General features: G+C 42.6%; 2 protein-coding genes across 3 annotated transcripts in view; both read right to left on the bottom strand.

Annotated features, from left to right (window-relative positions):
- Positions 1-5,823, bottom strand: part of LOC109394747 (sperm-associated antigen 6-like) — a 63,988-nt gene extending 58,165 nt beyond the window's left edge. The window contains 1 exon segment of the mRNA XM_019665129.1: positions 5,674-5,823. Coding sequence (XP_019520674.1) covers positions 5,674-5,728 — 55 coding nt within the window. The 5' untranslated portion in view covers positions 5,729-5,823.
- Positions 5,824-15,269: 9,446 nt separating this feature from the next.
- Positions 15,270-20,880, bottom strand: BMI1 (BMI1 proto-oncogene, polycomb ring finger). Of its 2 annotated transcripts, none has more exons than XM_019665149.1 (10): positions 20,801-20,880; positions 19,930-20,060; positions 19,515-19,611; positions 18,887-18,942; positions 18,743-18,793; positions 18,474-18,582; positions 18,348-18,393; positions 17,840-17,938; positions 17,397-17,477; positions 15,270-17,302 (listed from the first exon to the last, which is right to left on the bottom strand). In XM_019665149.1, the coding sequence occupies exons 2-10, from the start codon at positions 20,039-20,041 to the stop codon at positions 16,973-16,975; spliced, it is 981 nt and encodes a 326-aa protein (XP_019520694.1). In that variant the 5' UTR covers positions 20,042-20,060; positions 20,801-20,880; the 3' UTR covers positions 15,270-16,972. The 2 variants fall into 2 exon arrangements, with proteins under 2 accessions (XP_019520694.1, XP_019520693.1); XM_019665148.1 differs by having other exon boundaries at positions 20,795-20,866.
- Between the last annotated feature and the right edge of the window lie 164 nt (positions 20,881-21,044).

Here is a 21,044-nt window from a genome sequence, read left to right as displayed (position 1 = left end):
GTATTGAAAGCATTTAATAAGCACTCCTAGAGATTCAACAAGAAAAGCAGACGAGGAAACAATATGATAAATGTCCTGTCTTTTCTGACTTTCTCCTGTTGCTACTAGCTTTGCTGTTTCCTCACTTTTATGTGATTTTTAAACATTTGACTTTGCCTTTTAAATTTAGGCTGCATTTTGTTGCTTAATGACATTTTCAAAAAAAAGAGGGGGGAAAGAAAATCTTTACCTGGAAAGTCTTAATTCAAATGATCTTAAGCGGACTTCCCTAGCTTATCTACCTTTAACTCTACCCGGTCTCATTTAACAAAAATTAAGTAGTCAGTCTATCGCTGGTTTCTAGCTTCCCTGAAAACAGTATGCCAAATGTTTCAATGACAGGTGTCAATTTTCAATGTTTCTCCATCAGAAACTACAATTTCACCAGGTATGGAGTAGATAACCACACACACCTGCTGCTGAGTAGTACCAAGACAGGAAACGTCTTGATAGCTCATCTTCAATATAAGGGAGGGTGCAACTTAACTGGTTCTCATATTTGGGGTGAGTCCTATAAAATAATCTTGGAGATCTTGATTTGAGCTCTCTGATAAAGTCCTGATATTTTGTGGAGCCCCAAATAGTAGGAGAATGGACCTGCAATCAGAGAGAGGAGTGTGTTCAGGCGGGTCCCTGCTGCCCCCGGAGCAGGTGCCTGTCTGGCTCCAGTTCAGAAGCCAGTGATACCTCCAGTCCCTTAACTGTGAGGCTTAAGTTGCACATTGACCTCCATGTTTCCCTAAGGTCCTTTAAAATTAAAGTTTTTGTCTGTTCCCATGTCTTTCGAGATGTGGGGGGAAACAGATTGAGCAAATAATTAAAATTGCAAATAAACCTTCATTGTAATTTTGCTTTCAGTTCCTTGTTGAATTATGAAAAAAAACAAAATCCCCTTAAAGCTAAAAGTTTCCATAATTGGTTTCAGTCCTTAAGCAATTCAAACTCCCAAGCTACAACAGCTGCCATTTTTAGTAATTGTTTTACTATGTTTTTTCTATTTTAAAAGCGTTGAGGTAAGAGCTCAATGGTGGTGGGTGGGGGTTGGGGAGTGGGCCGAGGGGAAGGGCTAAAGCTATGAATATAAGTCTATTTATGGAATGCTACAAAGTTTGAAAACTTAAAATCGAATGCTATCTAAATTACTTTTAACTATAGATCTGAGAATCTATCATTGACAATGTCTGTGGGTTAAATTGTATTGTTCCTAATAAAATACAACATAGGATTCCTAATTTATATCTGGAATTGGACAAGTTAAAGAAACTAGATTCTTGCTCTTTAGTCTATTTTTTTCTTTTAGAAGTCTTTCAAATTAAATGGATAAATGTAACAGAATGATCATAATATACATATAAATGGTTAGCAATTCTAATATAAAATATAGCAACAGATTACTTTTACTGACAAGAAAGCCAATCTATATTTCCTGACCCACTTTTTCAATTCCTAACTTTAGAATGTCATTCTGTTTTACAAAGTTAATTGAATGCCCCATGATCACATACATACTTCTAACAGTTAAGCAGTGAGAAAGAAAACTGTTTAAAGGGATATTTCAGCATATCTTTTAAGTACTATTTAAGATTACTTAAAGTTCTTAAAGTACCAGCTTACTTTAAATATAGATATACAAAGTACTTGATATATTACACATTTGATTGAGAATGAAACATATCTGAACAACTTGTAAAAATGTTTCCATGAGAGATTATTTGGAAGACTTTGCCTCTTTTGTAAAAAGCTAATCATGTGTAACTTCGAAATCATCTTTGCCTTCAATCCTTCTATGTATGAAAATGAGACTCAAAAAGACATCAGTATAAAGCCAGTTTTAAAATTCTGTTATTTTTCTCTTTAAAAATGTGCTTTGGCAATTCAGAAAATCCTGTTATTATGGGAATATATATATATACACATGCCTAAAATAAACTTTGTTAATTTTAACATACATGTATTTTTTCCTCTGTTCCTAGCTGAATTTAAAAAATTAAAGCTTTATATGTGGTAATTAGATATTAACATCCACATTTTAAAACTGCTGTTGAGGTGAATCAAACTGAAATATGTGTGTGTATACATATTCCTCCATCAAGTGAAACACATATTAAATAACGATATGTGCCAGACACTGCTAATATCAGAATGTGCCTGTCTTCTAGGACATGATATCTAGTGGGAAATAGACATGTAAATAAAGTATTCATTCAACAAGCTTATACTGCAGCATGCCCTGTTTTAAGGGCTATAATTTCTCTAAGAACTGTAAGTGCTTTGGGAGCAAAGACTTAGGGTAACCTATGTGAAGAGGTGAGACTATCTAAAACATAACTTAAATAACAAAAGGCTTCTTGTTTATAAGAAAAATTAGCTGAGTTTAATTATCTAGATATGAAATCTCCTTCCCTCCTCTCCCAAAGAATTGAAACATAGTGTTAGTATTTAAATAGGCATTCACTTGGCAATTGCTTGTAATTGTTCAAGTTATGAGAACACAATCTAAAAGTTTGCCAACACCTCATCTAAAATTACTGAAATAACTCCAATATTTACATACTTGATTTAAATACAAAGGCACTACATAACCTATATATAACCAAGTGTTGGACTCAAAATATTATCTATAATGAGGAAAGCAAACATATGACATCTTAAATATTGCATTGACCCTCTTTGGAGAAAAACGTCAGGATTTTACATTTAGGTCTGAGCAGACCATCCAATTGTGCCATCAAGTTTGTCAACAGAGCAGGAGATACTCGGACACTTCCATCCAGGAAGGGACAATCACCATTTCTATGCTTTGTGTTTGAGTCTTATTTCCAATTCTTTGTTTTTCAAGCCTTTTTAACTCTACATTTTAAACTTTAAAGTCTTTACGGTTTTTTTTAGCGTTAAGGCCAATAAAATGTTAACATGACAGTGATTTAGTTGGCCCCAAAGTTCTAAAGGTACACCCGTATATGGCTTCCTTTTCCACTGATTCAGTGGATGCAGAGATTGAAAGCATCTTTTCCACTCCAAAAGTCAACAGTCGTCAGAAGGATTCCACACACGATTAATTTCACCTTCAAAGGCACCATTTAACATAAAGTGATTGATACTAAAAACTGATGCTTCTAAGGTAGAAGTCTGAAATACAGCATGACATTTTCTAAGGCAATGGGACACTGATAAAAATTAAATTATCGCTACTTGGATTGTGTGTGTGTGTTGAATATCTTCTTTCTAAAGACTTACATGGGTGTTCCTTAAAAATTGTACCCAAACCCCCTGTCACCGGACACAAACCTCTTAAGCGCCCGGCCACTGAAGCCCGTCAGCCACTCCCTCTCAACACCGCCCTGACCCGCCACCCTGAGACTCCTGGCTTTGTTGGACTCGTCTCGGAGATGGTGGGTGCTACTCCCTCCCCACCTTCTTATGAGTACAGGACACACAAGAGACAAAGATGGGAGGTGCCACAGGAAACTTTCCACCCCTAGAGCCCACCACGCCCGCATCCGGGCCACGACGGGGAGGACGAGGCCCGCACAGGTGCGAGTCCTGCCACCCCCGAGCGGAAGGTTCCAGGCCGACGCCGCAAAGCTGGACACAGGAGGGTCCCCGCGTGTCGTGGGCTGGCCGTGGCAGACAACTGCATTCAGTGTTCACGGGGGTGCTGGGGCCCGAGAGGAAGGGAAAGACGTCGTCCTCCCGGGACGTCCACAGCTTTGCCTTCATCCCAAAGTTTCCAGAACCCCAAAGAGCGCCTCCGCGCTCTCCTCGCAGTTTCTAGCGGGAGTGGGGTGCCGGGTACAAGTTGGGCCTGGGCTCAGGCTGCGATTTGGTCGGAACCCCACGAGGCCCCCGCCACGAGTCGCCGGGCTAGGCCGAAAAGAGGGCGCGGGGGAGGCAGGGCCCGGGGCGCAGGAGGGACGGAGGGCGGGCCGGGGGCGCGGCGGGCGCGGGCCCGAGGTGCGAGCGAGCGAGCGGGGCAAGTCCCTCTCCGGCTACCTCGCAGCCCCCACGGGCCACGGGTCTGAGACCCGGAGCGAAGGGGCCGCGGGTCCCGCAGCGCCCGTGTCTGCCGGGGTGGGGGCGGGGGCGAGGTAAAGAAGGCCTCTGCCCTTTCGCTTTGGTTCCGCGGCCAGGCCGCCTGCAGGAGCCTCACCCCGCGCGGGCCGCCGCGGAGAGGTCCTGGCCGCGGTGCTGCTGACCCACAGGGGCGCGCCTGGAGCGGGCGGAGACCGGGACCCGGGAGCTGGGGCCCCGAAGCGCTGGCGCAGCCAGAAAATCTCGCCACGGTCGCCTCCCCACTCCTCCGGGGACTTATGAAATGAGTGCTCTGTGGAGAGACAAGGAATTGGGGGGTGGGAGGGAGGGGCTCTAGACGCCCTTTGCCCGGAGTGGGGTGTGGGAACCCTGCACCACCTTACATCAGCCAGCTCCCTACACCCAGCCGCACAGGCCGGAGCCCAGAGGCTGGGTGAGGAGCCAAACGCTGCTTTAAAAAAAAAAAAAAAAGCTGCACCTCATTGCGCATGTGCGAGTTTCATTTTTTTACGTCATTTCGCTTTCTCAAGTCCCAAGCCGAAACTTCTTGCTTATTGATTACTCTGAAGAATAATCGACTGTATGCTCCGACTCCCAGAAAATATTGCAAAAGTACAGAGAGAGGGTTGTCAAGGTTTCTGCTTCCACAAAAATAGCATAGGCTGTTTATCCATTCTGCGTGTCCCACAGAGATTATCAGAGCGGAGAGTGAGTTCTGCTAACGTGTAGACTACATTGCAAGACGCAATACCACAGACTCTCCTTCTTTAAGANGAGAGAGAGAGAGAGAAGGAACCACCATTATCGTCTCTCTTTATGTTAATAGATAAGAAGCAAATCACACACACACTCCTCCTCTCTCTATAGAGTCTGCCTGAGTTCGGATTGAAGGGTAAAATGTGAACACCAGAAGGATTTGTCAAAGCAAGGTCTTTACCTACTTTGAATCTCTTGGAAAATATTCAAGCATATCATTGCTCTTTCACTACTGCAAAAATGAGAAATAATGTGGCAACTGCTCTGGAATTCCTTTGGTGTGAAGAAGTCGAAGGTGATCAAAGGCAGGGTGACATGCAACGGCACCCGGATAAAATAGGTCTGATTAGGGTAGATTCCCATTCACGTAAAATGACTTCCAGGCAATTCGTTTAGCTTTGACTTTCAACTGACACTTTTCTGGTTGCGATAAAGATGGAAATAGGGACGTGGGCCCCCTCTCACACCAATGCGGAAGCTGAACCCTCTCGGTCTCACCCCTGAAGTCCCGCTAAAGAGACTGAATGCTTCTACTGCCCTCGCAGAAGATTGGAGGAATTTAGGGACGCCGTCTCCAAAGCTCAGCAGACAGGGGAGCGGGGATAGAGGCAGGAGCCGGGGTAAGGAGAGCGTTGAGGGGCGTCGGTAGCACCGGGGACGCGGGGCTAGGAGGGAGAGGCAAGGAGACACTGGGCGGTGAGGAGGCAGGGGTCCGCGTGAGGGGCGAGGCAGGGCCGAGGACCTGGGGCGACTAGGACTCGAGGCGCAGAGCGAGGCCAAGGCACCAGGGGACACCGTGCCGGGTGTGAGAGTGGAGGCGGGCTCGGGGGGGGGGGGAGGGCTCACCCGCGTTCTGCAGGGTCTCGATGTTTTGGGGTCTGGTCGCCAGCTCTGCCACCATCTGCACGAACTGGGTCCGGGCTTTCTGGTACTGCTCGAACACCGCAGGGACACACGGTGGAGCGGGCGGCACCGCGGTACCCGGCTCCCGCCGCCAGCCGTCGGGGCGCCCGCCGCCAGCTCTGCCACCATCTGCACGAACTGGGTCCGGGCTTTCTGGTACTGCTCGAACACCGCAGGGACACACGGTGGAGCGGGCGGCACCGCGGNGAAGGCCTCTGCCCTTTCGCTTTGGTTCCGCGGCCAGGCCGCCTGCAGGAGCCTCACCCCGCGCGGGCCGCCGCGGAGAGGTCCTGGCCGCGGTGCTGCTGACCCACAGGGGCGCGCCTGGAGCGGGCGGAGACCGGGACCCGGGAGCTGGGGCCCCGAAGCGCTGGCGCAGCCAGAAAATCTCGCCACGGTCGACTCCCCACTCCTCCCGGGACTTATGAAATGAGCGCTCTGTGGAGAGGCAAGGAATTGGGGGGTGGGAGGGAGGGGCTCTAGACGCCCTTTGCCCGGAGTGGGGTGTGGGAACCCTGCACCACCTTACATCAGCCAGCTCCCTACACCCAGCCGCACAGGCCGGAGCCCAGAGGCTGGGTGAGGAGCCAAACGCTGATTAAAAAAAAAAGCTGCACCTCACTGCGCATGTGCGAGTTTCATTTTTTTACGTCATTTCGCTTTCTCAAGTCCCAAGCCGAAACTCCTTGCTTATTGATTACTCTGAAGAATAATCGACTGTATGCTCTGACTCTTAGAAAATATTGCAAAAGTACAGAGAGAGGGTTGTCAAGGTTTCTGCTTCCACAAAAATAGCATAGGCTGTTTATCCATTCTGCGTGTCCCACAGAGATTATCAGAGCGGAGAGTGAGTTCTGCTAACGTGTAGACTACATTGCAAGACGCAATACCACAGACTCTCCTTCTTTAAGAGGAGATACTTGCACGACAGTTTGCAACTCCTGTTATCTCATTTTTTTGATATTTCAGAGGAAACACCTGACTGAAGACTGCTAAAGCTGGATTACTTTAATTTGCCTCCTACTCCAGCGTTAACCCATATGTATTTTTTAAAGTGGAAAATAAAGTTTCTTTATATGAAAGAATAAAGATTTTCGTCATATGAAAAACATAAGAAAAGATTAATGACCACCTATTAGAAGAACATACTAATACTTTTCCCCATTAGTAAGACAGGAAATGAATTATAAAGAAAGGCTTTTTGTTTTAGGAGTGCTTTTTTTCCTAGTGAAATAATACCTAATCGCTTATTTTAATTATAACTCAAGGGTAAAGGTATTGGAAATTTACAAATAAACACTTGGAAGTATACAAATAATGCCAGTATGTTTATGATCAAATCCTAAAGAAAAGCAAACTTACAGATTCTTGGTTTAAAGAGTGCCTTGCAAATACTAAGTACACCAAATAGAGACAGTGAAGATAGAGACACCTTGTAGCACAGTGAGATAAAAAAAAACCCTGATTTTTAAAAAATGTGATGCTTAAACATAATGCTCTAGATGCATGGCAAATATTTAAGAGTGATACAAATAACTGGTATCAATTATCTTTCTGGGAAAGGGTATTCCCAGAACCCATTGCAGACCATGATAGTATAATAGACTTGTGCTGCACTTGAGTCTCTCTCTAAGTTTAGAGAGCCTACATGAATTGTGTATATTAAAGTTGATGAAAATGCATTTTCTTAAGTCTTTTTTTAAGTTGCTGATATCATTCTATTGTAAGTTTTACTTTTTTGTAATTAATTTTCTTAAAAGTGTTCTCAAAAGGAACAACAATTTTAATAGATGAATATCTTGAGCAGAATGATCACTTGATAAAATTGAGTGGGGTCCATTGGATCTCATTACCTCATTCTCTTTAGAAAATGAGGGGATAGTTTGAAGAGAACCCAAGTGAAAATATTTTAAGAAAATTGTCATGAGACATATTTAGAAAGAAACAGCTGGTAAACACATTTTCCCAAGCTTACTCTGAGTTCTTCAGTTACATTAGAAAACAAACTAATGAACCATGTTCAAAGCAAAAACACTCTCCTGAGTTAATTACTGATAAGATTAATTTTCTGATTCATGAACAGCTAGATGCTTTCTAAACATTACTCTCTTCCCAGTACAATTTATACTTCAGTGTTTTAGAAGTGTGTTTATTGAACTTAGGAGTTTTGTTGAGGAAGTTGGAAAGGAGTCAAAAGTTGCATGGTAAGATTCTATAGAAATGTAACCAATTCCAATAAAAAAGTCCTCTGTATGGAAGTACATTATGGAAATGACGTGGTTGTCAGACCTAATTGCTTGGCTTTTGAGTCCTCACAGAAGAAATTCTACAGCCTTAGGGGTGTAGACTCAAAAGCAGCAGCATTTCTGGTTTCAGTTTAAATAAAACAATGAAATCCATCATTATTCAAGTCAATAGCGATAATTCACATGAATATGAATGCACTTTGATCTCATCCTTCAATTCATTGAAAGACACAGTGGTAATGAAAAAGGAAGATAATCTCTTTAACTTGGTCCAAAGCAAGTTGTTGGAGCTTTTCTTTCTTGAAAGACCATAGAAAGGAACTTTTCACTAAAGCCTTGCTTTCCTATTTTTAAGGTGGTGGTGGGGGTGTTTGGGCAAGCTACAGGTCATTATGTTGCCTCCAGGAACCAAGTTGTGCTAACTTCTTTGAAGTAAACTGTCTTATTTAATGAACTTGACATTTTTGTGAAGCTTTAAGGTGAACCCCTTTTATAACATCATACCTAAGAGTCATTTTAGCAGGCATGTTGATTTGCGTTTACCATCAGATATGATTAAGACATATTAACTACTCTCAGTATATTTTAAAGTTTATTTCAATTAAATAGGATATTTCAAGATGCATCATCTTAATAGATTTGCAATATTCAATACTAGCACCTTAAGTGTTCCCCTTGAACTGTATAGGTAGTTAATGCCATGTTGTGGTCTATAAAAGTATGAAAGTCACATTAAAATCTCATCTTATGGCTATTAACCAGTTTTCAGACACTTTTGGTGGGAAAATAGCAAAGTTACAAATTGTTTTATACAACTTACCATTTTTAGAATTCTGGGAACATCTGTCAGATCTTCTTTAGTACAATCTACCACATTTGAAATATAATGAGGTAAAAATAAGCATGAACAAGGATATCTGATTATTACCACTAGCCTAGAAATATTTACCTTTCCATTGAGTTCATTAAAGATACCCAAGCTCTATAGTAGTAAGTTTTTCTTTTCTAAGTATGGTTGTTGAACTTTTAGAATCCTCTGGAAATTCAACAAATATTTGTTGAGTTATGTTGAAAGGACTCCAGAGCATACAAAGATAAATAAAACAGGTGCTTGTCCTCAAGGAGCTTTAAACTTAGAAATTTCAGCACATCTGTGTCTTACATGAAATTTGTATCCATGAAGAACATCCAACTAACAATAACTACTTAAAGCCAGGACAATTATTAAGAGCAAAGAAATTTGGCAGTACACATATTTCCGGAGTTATCCTACTCGCTAAATAAAAGACTTTGCTGTGTACCCTGAAGATTTCTCTTAAATAAAAACCTGTTTAAAACACTAACAAGAGTTCTCTTAAAAATTAAATCAGTGTCCTAGAACCACAAAGAATAGAAAAGGCAAAGAGATTCGTAAGGGTTAACGTCAATCATTTTCTTTGTGTGTCAAACCACTCAGTCCGCACTGCCAAGGGGTGATGTGGTTCATCAAATGAAATGAAGGAGTGTGTGTGGGGGGGAGTGCTCCATACACTTCTGTATAAAAAGAACAAGTATCTGGATGCAATGTTTGAGCTAACACGAATGGCTATATTATGGATTTTGTGCAAAATATTCGTGGTAGACAAAGAAGAGAGACGATAGCGTTTGCCTAACCCAGAGGAAAGCCACCATTACCAACAGCAGACACAAACCACAAGCTCTTCTTTGTGTGGATGTTACCAAAAAGGGAGTGGGCGTCTGGTCTTGACTTCTTTCTTTACCACCATCCTTATTTCTAATGCCAAGAAAAGCTTTCTAATGGACTAGCCATTGACAAAGAATTTCGGCTCAAGGTGGAGACGAGGGCACCTGGGGCTGGGACTAAGCAAAGGTCCCCTATCTCGGGGGCTCAGGTGCCTGATCAGTGCGGCGCGCGCAGCCGAGTGCGCTCCCAGCTCCCCTATTGTCTGCGTGGGGGCAGGGCCAAGCCGGGTAGCTGGCTTTTGAGCATAGCTAAGGGTCCGGTCCTGGAAGATGAGCACCCAGGGCGGGGGCGAGAGATGTCAGCAAGGGCCACCCTCAGAGTTGTAAATGCTGCACCCGGTACCGGCGGCGGCGGCGGCGGCGGCGGCCCGGGCTGCAAATCGCCGTCGTGTGGTTGCTACTAGCAACCGAGCCTCCGCGGAGCGCGCAGCCCCGCAGCCCCTGGAAGGAAGGTGGTGAGGGGAAGCGGCTGAGGCGCCGTGGCCGCGCGGGCCCAGCTGCCCGCGGGGCTCTCGCTCACGCCCGCACCCTGCGGTCCCTTCCAGCCTCGACCGCAGCTGCGCCGCACGAAGGGCCAAAGGGCTCTGGGTTTGGGAGTGTCGCTACCTCGGGAGCGCCCAGTGACTGACGCCCTCCGTGAATGCAATATGGCAGCTGGGGTTCGAAGACTGGGTTCACTCGGCGTCCGCGGAGGAGGCGAGGGCCGTGGACCCCGCAGAGCGCCCTCCGGCTCCTTTCCAGACCCAGAGTCCGCCCTGCTCGCCCTCACCCGCGACTCGGAGCCGGGCAGCCGCTTGCGCGAACCCGCCTCACCTTCACCCCTCAGCCCTTTGTTCTGCACTCGGTAGGCACCTCACGCCTCCGGGGGCTTTTAATGGATACCCTCGAAGACTCGGCGATCGGGGTGGGACACCGGGCAGTGCACAGAGGTGTCTAGCTTTCCCGGTCTCAGGAGGGCTCCGGGCAAAGCCGGGAGCGCGAGTGCGGGCGCCCCACCCGCCGCTCCCGGAGGAGCCGCCTCTCGTCGGGGGGCGTTCTGCCCGCCAGGCCCAGCTCGCGGTTTCCCCGCCTCCCAGCTGAGAGGTGTGAGGCGGGAGACGCGGGCCGGCGAAGAGACAATGCCCATCGCGACCCCAAGGAAATGGGGTTCTCCTCCCTGAGGAGAGGAAACCCGCGGGCTCGGAATCTCCCCAGTCTCGGAGAAACGAGGAGGAAAAGACCCCGTGAGGTCTGTGCGGGGCTGGAACGCGCGAGGCCGGTGTCGGCCCGAGGAAAGGTCCCCCCGCCGGGGTCAAAGGGAGCACCGAGCCGCGGAGCCTTCCCCTGGGAGCGGGGGAGGGATTCACCGTTGGGGGTGGGGGGGAACCTCCGGGGAAATTTGCATTTTTGAAAACCGCGGTTTAAAAACGATCATGCCACGTAGACAAGCCAGTTGTGACGTTCAGCACAACGTGCTAGTGAAATACCGAAATCCGCCACCAAATGGCGGCTCCTGCAGTCGGCTGCACTGATAAAGAGGACTTGCCCGGCGTCGCCCATTTTAGGCCGTTTTCACTTCTCTGCCGTTACCCCGACCCTCCTCCCCAAGTCGCTCCTCCCTCTCCCGGTTTGTGGGTGCACGTGGGACTCCTGGGTCAGAGAGATGTTTAGACCCTGGGGATCAGGTAAGCGCGGGCTCTGCAGGAAGCCAGCTGTGTCCCCGCGGCTTGAGGAAGCGACACCCCAACCTTGGACTGCCCGTTCCTCTGCCCCGCCAGGGTCGTGAGGGCGCCGGGGCTGGTGAGCGTGCCGGACCTCCCAGGTTCGCTCTGCCCTGAGACCCATTTAAGGCGTTGCCTTTGGGTCCTGTCGCGCGGTCACCCACTTCTGGGCACTGTCACCAGGTCAGGTTTTCTCCGCAGGGGAATTAGAGCCTGTTCTACCCATCCAACAAGCTCAACTGGAGGACCTTCTTCCGTGGCTCTTCCCAGTCACTGCCCACGAAGCGCAGCCTTTGGGAACCCTCAACAGGGCGGTTTTATATTTTGGGTTTTTTTAGTTTACAATCTATCCACCAAACACCCCAACCCCAACACTTCGTTATCGAAGGAGAAAGGGCATAGGATTTAAAGCAGGAAGAGGGCAGAGCGAGGCGATGACATGGCATGGCCCATCAGGAACGAGCTTCTCCGGGCTTTGCAGGTGAAGCCGCGGTCGGCCCGGCGGCGGGTCCGCTTCCTGTAGGCGCTGAGCACGCGGCCCAGGGGCTGCTCGCCCCGCCTCGGCGGCAGGGCGGACCCGCTGCTGTCGCACCCGGCGAAGACGCCTTCGGCCCGAGGAGGGCCACCTTATGAGGCCACGCGCACCCCGCTGTTGCCGCCGGTCGCGACGGGCTCCAACTTTGGAGAAACGATTTCGTTTCCCCGCCAGACAAGCCTCGCAAGGCCTGAGAATCTTGCTTTCAAATTTGGCGGGAGGCGAATCCACCGAGCCGAGCGCCGCGCGAGGCGAGCGGCGCAGGCGCAAAATGGCCTCCCGGTGCCCGATCGCCGGGGCTCGCGCTGGGCCAGGCCGAGCCCCCCGCGGCGTGCGGGATCCCGGAGGTCTGAGCTGTGGCTCTTTGCACTCCTTGGAGAGCTACTAGTTAAAACTAAGGACCGGGAGAAGGGCGCTTTCCTCCTAAAGTGTCCTTTTTGGAAGCCTAACGCTTTCTGGGAAGGAAGGTCACTTTCTCCAGGCGGGCATCCTGTGCCCTTTCCAGCAGGCACCGGAACATAAAAAGCCTTTTTATTTTGAAAGCCGTTGGTCTTTCCATCCTGGTTACCTTCGCCCCTGGCTTTATCTTCCAAGCCGCGCAATGCGCACCTGTCTTGGCGTTGTTTGTCTTTAACTCTTGGGGGTATTGAGACTGAATACTAGTCCTTGGGCAGACTTCTTTATTTCCAGTGACCTCCTTTCCCATCGCTGTAATGTTTTCATTCCTTCCATCTCAATTTTCGACGCGTTTCTCGAGTACTCTGGTCCTAAGCCTTACAAGTCCTCTCAACTTGGGTTCTAGCTAAGTTAGGAGGACAGAGCGTTGGCGAGTGCCGAATCGGTACTTAGAAATTACGTTCTCTGTGAAGTTTGGATATTGTGATGACATCTAACAATCAGAGCAAGAAGTAATATTTCTGTTGAAATGTAGGTGATTCTGAGAGAACACCTGCTATGCGGGGGAAATTCCTTTGATAGTCTCTGGAAGGGATATTTTAAGACGAGTTAAAAGAAGGGGAGTAATTTAACTCGTTCCCTGGAAGTTTTTGAGTGCTTACTATTTGTTTGGAGGGTTAAAAGAGACTTCGGGATGAGTTTTCTACGTGCACTTGAACTTCTTCAGAAAACCCACAAGGATCTTAGAGTAGCCTTTCCAGGGATAAATAACTTGATGCCGACGACTTGATGAAGACAAAAGTTGATAGTCAAGTCTTTATGAGACCTCTAGAAATTGCACACTAAGAAAAAGAAACTGGTGCAAATAAAGGAAATCCGTTTCAAGAACCAAAAGAAGAAAAAAACGTTAAAAAAAATTAACTGCGGAAACAGGAAACACTCGACTGTGTAAACATTTTCGGAGACTTTCATAATCAAAACTGGACGATCTTGAGATTTGCAAAATCTACAGGCTCAAGGTCTTAGCGTGGTATTTCCCAAGTCTGATTTACTGGGAGGCTTCAATAGGCGACTTTCTCTTGTAAAGGGCCCGTCCATATGAATTCTGTAGTACCAGTTTAGTTGAAGGTTTTATCTTGGAGGAGTTAGAAATTTTTTTACAGTGAATCACCTGTTGTACTGTTAATTTTATATTTGAAGAAACATCCTCAAATGAAATGACATTACCTAACCCAAGAGCCTTATTCTGGAACTGCGTTCTGTACTCTTTGCACCATTAAATGTCTTTAAAAGTATATACGTTTTAAAAAAAATGTTCATTTTAAGTGTAATTTCATCAAGATGTTTGGTTTTGGATAAAATATGAGTTAGACTGTATGGGGGAAGCACTAAACTAAATCAGAATTTCCAACTGTCATTCCAGGTGTAATGAAAAGAAAAAGATATATTTATCAAACCTTTAAAATATAAAAATGAAAAAAAATAACATTTCCTTCACCCCAAGATCCTGAGACTAGGTTCCCTGTATAGTTTCTAAAAGTAAAATCCCATCCCCTCAAAAGATTACCTTAAGCTATTTTTTAAAAACCAAACATGTTCATATCTTGTTGGCCAGTGCAAGTAGTATGTCACATGGGTTCCTATTAAATTCCCAATATAATTTCATAACAAAACTTTTATCTTGGTAGGCCTATACGAGTGTAACGGAAGACTTTCACAAATGAACTAAAACTCCAAATACTGGAAAAAGAGAAAGAGGAAAGGATGAAGAAAAGCCCGTACCAGTTTACTCTGCCTGCTGCATACCTCCAGAGACCCCAACATTTGCACATACATGGAAACAAGCAAAATGGTTGGTGGGTTAAGTCAACTGTAGGCAACTTTCTTTTTTTCAACTTAGTCCAATTAACGGCAGGCAATTTTAAAACCACAAAGTACTTGTAAAGTAGTATGCATGTGTAAAGCAAGAGGGATCACTATTTACACAACAGCAACCAGCCTCATTCTTTCTGTATTTAAGTTAAAATCTGTGAAATCAATTTAGGCATTTTCTGTGAAGTATTTTGTTAGCACTAACTTTGTGCTATAGAATTCTAGAATACTTTTCAGAAGCAAAAGCCAAACTTAAGCCAACTTTTCATGTACCCGACTTTTAAGGCTGAGTTACAAAGTTAACAGCTTTGATATGGATTTTTGGTTGGAATTTTTTTAAGTGGTAGTTTAGCTAAACTTTTAAATCTTGTCAGAACTCTGATGGCTGATTCTGGGAGAACGCAAAACATTGTAATCTTTCTTCTGTTTTATTAAGACAAATTTTAGCTGAAATATCCTTTAACGCTTAAGCAATTTTCAAATTGAGTAAGGAAAAACACCCTCTTTCAAATAAAATAAATAGACATGTTTTCAAGTATAAGTGTTAAGCCATAAATGCAAAGGTCCACCATAAAAAGGTTGAGATGTAAAGTCTAAGTTCCATGTTGATCTTACAACTTGGTTTTGTGTTAAGTCAAATGACAGTCCACTAGCATTTGAAGTTTCTAGCCTTTGAAAAATAGTTTTTCATTTTTTATACACATGACCATCCAAAGTGAAAATGCCACTTGAAACTTCCATGAACTCTTTTTTGTCTTAGATAACATCATGAAAACCTTGAGGCCTAGAAAAACGAGTTAAATTCACCAAAATTGGCAAACATGGGGAATTTTTACTTCAAAGATTAGAGAGTAAATAAACAGATACATCTTTCAATTGGGCTTTCAAGCAATTATACAAATCAAATCATGTACTTCTTAGCAACATCACTATTTAAGACAGCAATGGATTGATTCTCTTTAGCTTTTACTTGTTATCCACAATAGGGTTTCTAAAACTTCTGCACATTGTGCTTTTCATATCAAATTTTTATTAAAATCTTAGCTATTTTCTAAATGAATATCCTTTTCACTGGATTTCCCCCCAAGTACAAATGAAATTTAATTTTACATCTATAATTAGAAACAACACTTACAGTGGGGCTGTACAAATTTAGGTCAAAATAAAAATATATGTATTTTGTGGTTTCATAAAACTTCATTTACTGTATTTTTAAAGAAAGCAGAAGTAACAGCAATATATGTAAAAGTAATGATTTAATGACTATAAGCAAGACAAAGCAATAGAATTGTGCTTCTTTTGCAGACTGGGGACAATGAAATGTTTAGCTACAATTTTCCCATACAAACATGAAACAATATTCATATAGAATAAACACCCTCACAAATAACTGATGGGTGAACACACACCAAGTTCGACCAAAGCAAAACACAAACTGAAAGTTGTTGGGGTTATTCGTATTTTAAATTCAACATGCTCACTCTATTTAAAAATTAATACCTATAGAAGCTCATAATAAATTGCTTCTATTTCCAGACATTAGGGAGATGGCATATGCCATTGTTTATAACTGTAAAAGCAAGTCTTAAATTTGAAATTACTGCTATACCACATATTAAAATAATTTTAGATAAAATGCCTTCTTCCAGCAACTTGCTGGTTTACTTAAAAATTTGTTTTAGGATTATAGTGATCAATATGCATTTTAAAAACACATTTATTCATCATAAGCAATGGGAAATGAAGACACTATTTCCAAATTACTTAAAAGTTTTTCTTTACTGCAACAATATATTTTAAAAGTAAACATGTATCACTAGAGAAAGTCAGTATTATGATTTGCCAATTGCTTCCAATGGAAAACGACTTTAGAATTAAATATCCATATTAAAAATATTCTATGCCCATGAGGCTCAAATGTAGGGTATCTGCAAAGGTCGAACCAGCTGGGAGAATTTTAACAACCATTTCTGAATTCATGAAACACAATATTTTCTTTATAGTATTTATAAATATATCATACAATACTGTTTCCTGTTATGTCATATACCAATATGGCATTGTACAACAAGCATAATGCCATCTGATTCTTACAAAAGCGAATCATTTAAACAAGTCAGTAAAATAAACGGTAGTACCCGCTTTTAGACATACAGATTGTAAAACTGAAGTTTACTTTCCTTTGATCGGTTTTGCGTAGCAACAGAGAAGTAAAAATTAAACAGGAATCAAAATGGCTAAATATGCAAGAAATCCTTATTCACAGTGACATGGCTACATAGAATGCATTATTCTATGCATATTCTTTCTGTTTGTTGAATTTCCAGATAAAAAGCACTTGTTTTCTACAGGTTCACAAAACAGCTTAATAACAAGAACAATCAAGGAGAATGTAATGTAGGCGTTAGTTGAGATTAACAAACTATGGCCCAATGTTTATATCCACTGCAGAATATTTTCAAATCCTAACAGCGGTTACAGAAACCATTTCATACCTTTCCTAACATACAGAAAAAAAATCTTGCCTGCCTTTGCAGAAACCAATTCTTTTTAGGAATAATCTTTCTTTTCAATTAACGTCCATATGAATATCACATCTAGTCCATCTTTTATAGCCAAATTTAATGTCACTACAAAAGAAAGCAAATTGGACGACAGTCACATGTATTAGCATCTATAAAGCTGTAATGGCATGAAGATATCTATATAAATCAGGGGTTTAAAATGTTTTTCCTTAACAGTCTCAGGTATCAACCAGATGAAGTTGCTGACGACCCATTTACTGATGATTTTCGAGGTCTATTGGCAAAGGAAGATTGGTGGTTACCGCTGGGGCTACTGCTGGTTCCATTCATAGTACTGGAAATGTGAGGAAACTGAGGATGAGGAGACTGAACTGGTGTGCTGGGGCTAGGCAAACAAGAAGAGGTGGAGGGGATACCTCCTGCTGGGCTGTTGGCTTTGTCACTCCCAGAGTCACTTTCCAGTTCTCCAGTATTTGTCAGTCCATCTCTCTGGTGACTGATCTTCATTCTTTTACAAGTAGGTCGAACTCTGTATTTCAAAGGAAGCGGACCGTTCTACAAAGTTAAAAAGAGGAAAAAAAAAAGTCAGCCTTAATTCTTTAAATACAGTTCACCACAATAATCTGCAAGTATTAGATATGATACTTACCCTTCTCCAGGTATAAATGTAGGCAATATCCATTAGTGTATAGTAATCCTTTAAAGGTTCCTCTTCATACATGACATCAATCTATTGAGAAATAATATTTCAATTATTAAATATCACAAAGAACAAAGGTAAATCTAGATATATTTTGTCATCTAAATATAATCCAAAAATGCTTTTAAAAACATTTTCTCCAAACATTTGGACAAAGAAAGAATCCCTCTTAAAACCTCATATAAGGGGAAATATTTCCTGAAATTATTAAGAGATTTATCTTCATAGCATAAAACAGAATTCATACTAAACATTTTGAGATATTCCAAGGTAAGTGCTAAATTAAATTTTCAAATTTCTGTTGTATTTTGGGTTCAGAATCCAAAGAGAAAAAAGTCACTGAATTAAAAAAAAGATCTACATAATATGCATGAAGACTATAAAGTAAATACCTGGAAAGTATTAGGTATGTCCATTTTACTTCTGAGAAACTTTCTTAGGTGCATCACAGTCATTGCTGCTGGGCATCGTAAATATCTTTTATCATTCACCTACACACATTTAAGAAAGGTAACTTTTTTATTCTTTACCTTCAGATTTAAAAAAGTTTAAATTAGATTGCCTAAATACAGAAAAGGTATCCCCCAAACTGGGATGTGAATAAATTCTCAACTATACTTTAAGTTTACTATTTTTATAAATACTAAATGAACAGATTCCTGATATAATACAAAAAACTTTAAGTATATCAGAGCAATAAACATTAATTACTTAAAATATTTTGTAAAAATAATGATATATAAATTCCATATATTAACTATCAGATATAGGTCACTCTTAAACATCAAACATGACAATTTTCTTCTACCTGACAGCATCATCTGACCCTGGAATATTCCAAAGGGTAACATACACATAAAATCTAAGCTATGTTTCATGTTTTTGTGACATGGAACGTACCTCCTCCTTAGATTTCTCCTTGTCTTTGTTTACTTTCCGATCCAATCTAAGAAACAGATCATTTATTAATGGAACAATGTATCTAATAAACATATAAGCATAAAACACATTTCTTAAAGAATTTACCTGTTCTGATCAAAGAATTCAATGGATAAGCTTATTATTTCATCATCGGTTATAATTCTCTTGTCTTCATCTGCTACTTCTCCTCTATCTTCATTAGAGCCATTGGCAGCTATAAAGACATTTTAAAATTCAATTTTTAAAAATTAAATATTTAATTAAATATTATATACATGTAGGAAAATAAAAGTGGTACTTGAGATGAAATTCAATTTAATAAATTACTAAGTTTCCCTCCAAATAAAATGTCCTCCCCCCTCCAAAGAGTTTACCATCAGCTGAAGGATGAGCTGCATAAAAATCCCTTCTTCTCTTCATTTCATCTAAAGGGGGGGGAAAAAGACTTAAGCATTTGGTATAGTGGATAAAACCTATGAATACTTTTCAAAAATTCATTTTTTAAGCAAGTTACTTACTTTTGAAAAGTCCTGGAACTAATTTGTATACAATATCTTGAAGAGTTTTATCTGACCTGAAAAATAATTAGAAAAGTAAACTATCAATTAATGACAAAAACTAAAAATATCCATAAATTACAGAATCTGTTTTCTTGTTGCTATAAAATTTTGATTGTGACACTGTCTATAACTGTCACTAACAATTATGAAAATAAAAGTTCTTCATGTAGTAGCACTCTTTTAAGTCAGTAGAAAAATATTTACATTCACAAATAAATTCTTTAGCTTTCACTGAGTTAAGTTACAAAATTAGCTAATATGAAAGAGAATAAAGAGAATGGAAGCACTTTAAACACATTCACTCTTGCCTGTCATGAAGTCAACAAAACAATGCAAAAATGGAGAACCAATTCAGTTTTCAAAAGATGGTTTTTAAACACCTTAGAATCACTTGAATAACACTGAACTTTGTTTAAAGTTAGTTATTATTAACATGGCAAGAAATTAAAGGCTACCCACCACAAAGCTCATACATTAGGTAAGGGATTTGAGGGTAAATTTTCTGTAAGAAATAAATAGGGTAGCTTTCACTAAATGATGCAATTCTAATAACAATTTCAAACAATGATTTTAAACATTTTTCTACCTTATATTCAGTAGTGGTCTGGTTTTGTGAACTTGGACATCACAGATAGGACAATACTTGCTGGTCTCCAGGTAACGTACAATACACGTTTTACAGACTAGAAGTAGAAACACATTTTGTATGTTCAGAAATTATACGCTAAACATTAAAATTAGTGGCAGAAAAGGAGAATAGCAAAATGATAAATGCCAAAAGATATTTCCTATTAAACTAAATTAATATCCTGAGAATACTTACACATTGCATACTTGTGTTTTACTAAATGATTAACCTAAAGTCACTAAATGTGTAAGAAGAAAACAATTTCATCACTTTGTACTAGCATTCTTAAGGATTGCAGAATTGTTAGTTTTCCTATTTCGGAATGAAATATGAAACATACATGACACAAAAAGATCTAAAACTTTGTACTTACAGGAATGTAGACATTCTATTATGGTTGTGGCATCAATGAAGTACCCTCCACAAAGCACACACATTAGGTGGGGATTTAGCTCAGTGATCTTGATTCTGGTTGTTCGATGCATTTCTGCTTGAGAAAAGATCCTGCAAAACAGAAATATTGACTATCATTCAAGGAAAAAGAATCAACATTATCTCCAACTCCTAGTAACCATACACTCTTTAATGCTGAGTTCATGAAACTCGTTTCACTGTTAACAGCTAGACTGTCCCAACGTTTTCCACAGTAGAAATTTACTAATCAGACTTGAATCAATTCTACTGAAATGGTGAAAAAAGTTCCAACTAAAGTAACTTGTGGTCCTTCAGGTCATTCCAGCAGGGCGAAGAAAAGGTCTGGGGTGGGGGCTGGGAGCTAAGAGTATTCCTGTCTCTTTCTTCCATTTGTCCTCCAGCTTTACAGCCCCACGGCTGCTGCAGATGCCACAGAATCCCCGCAGATATTTACCAACCGCTAGAGCTTGTTCAGGGTTTCCAATTTTTTTGTAAAACTTTCCTATCGATCTTTAATCGAAAATCCCGGAGCTCGCCCTGGTTTTCCAGGGGTTCCTGTTGTTTTAGGCGCTTCCAGCAACCAGAACCTGGCACGTTTTTACTCAATACAAAGGGAAAACAAATTCTGCTCTATCTGCATCCCTGGCATTTCCGGAGCTGGGTGCTGGGGCCGTAGGAGAAGCACCTCAAGTCGGCCTCGGGTTGGGGCCTGAGAGCACGGACGACCCGGGCCGGGATGCGAGGGGCGGATCCGGCAGCGCCCTGGGCTCCGTCTCGCTCCGGATTCGGAACTCGCCTCTGTCGGGGTTTCCATAGCAACTTACACTTACACTTGGCATCCGGCCACCGCTACAACTCTGCGCAGAGCGGGCCGAGCCCGGAGCTTCGGCGAGTGTGCGGGGCAGCCGGGCGGAGGCAGCAGCAGAGAAGGGCGCGGGGGAGGGACCGGCGCGTCGCGGGGGGCGGGGCCGGCGCGGGGGCGCGGGGGGCCTGGCCCTGGGATCAGTTGGTTTCGGAGCGGAGGAGGGAGTCCGGCCGTGGCGAGCGCCGAGGAGACAAAAGCCGAAACTGGGG

The sequence above is a fragment of the Hipposideros armiger genome, unplaced genomic scaffold (genome assembly GCF_001890085.2).
Source record: "Hipposideros armiger isolate ML-2016 unplaced genomic scaffold, ASM189008v1 scaffold_434, whole genome shotgun sequence".
NCBI classification, from domain to species: Eukaryota; Metazoa; Chordata; class Mammalia; order Chiroptera; family Hipposideridae; genus Hipposideros; species Hipposideros armiger.
This window is presented reverse-complemented; position numbering and strand designations above follow the sequence as displayed.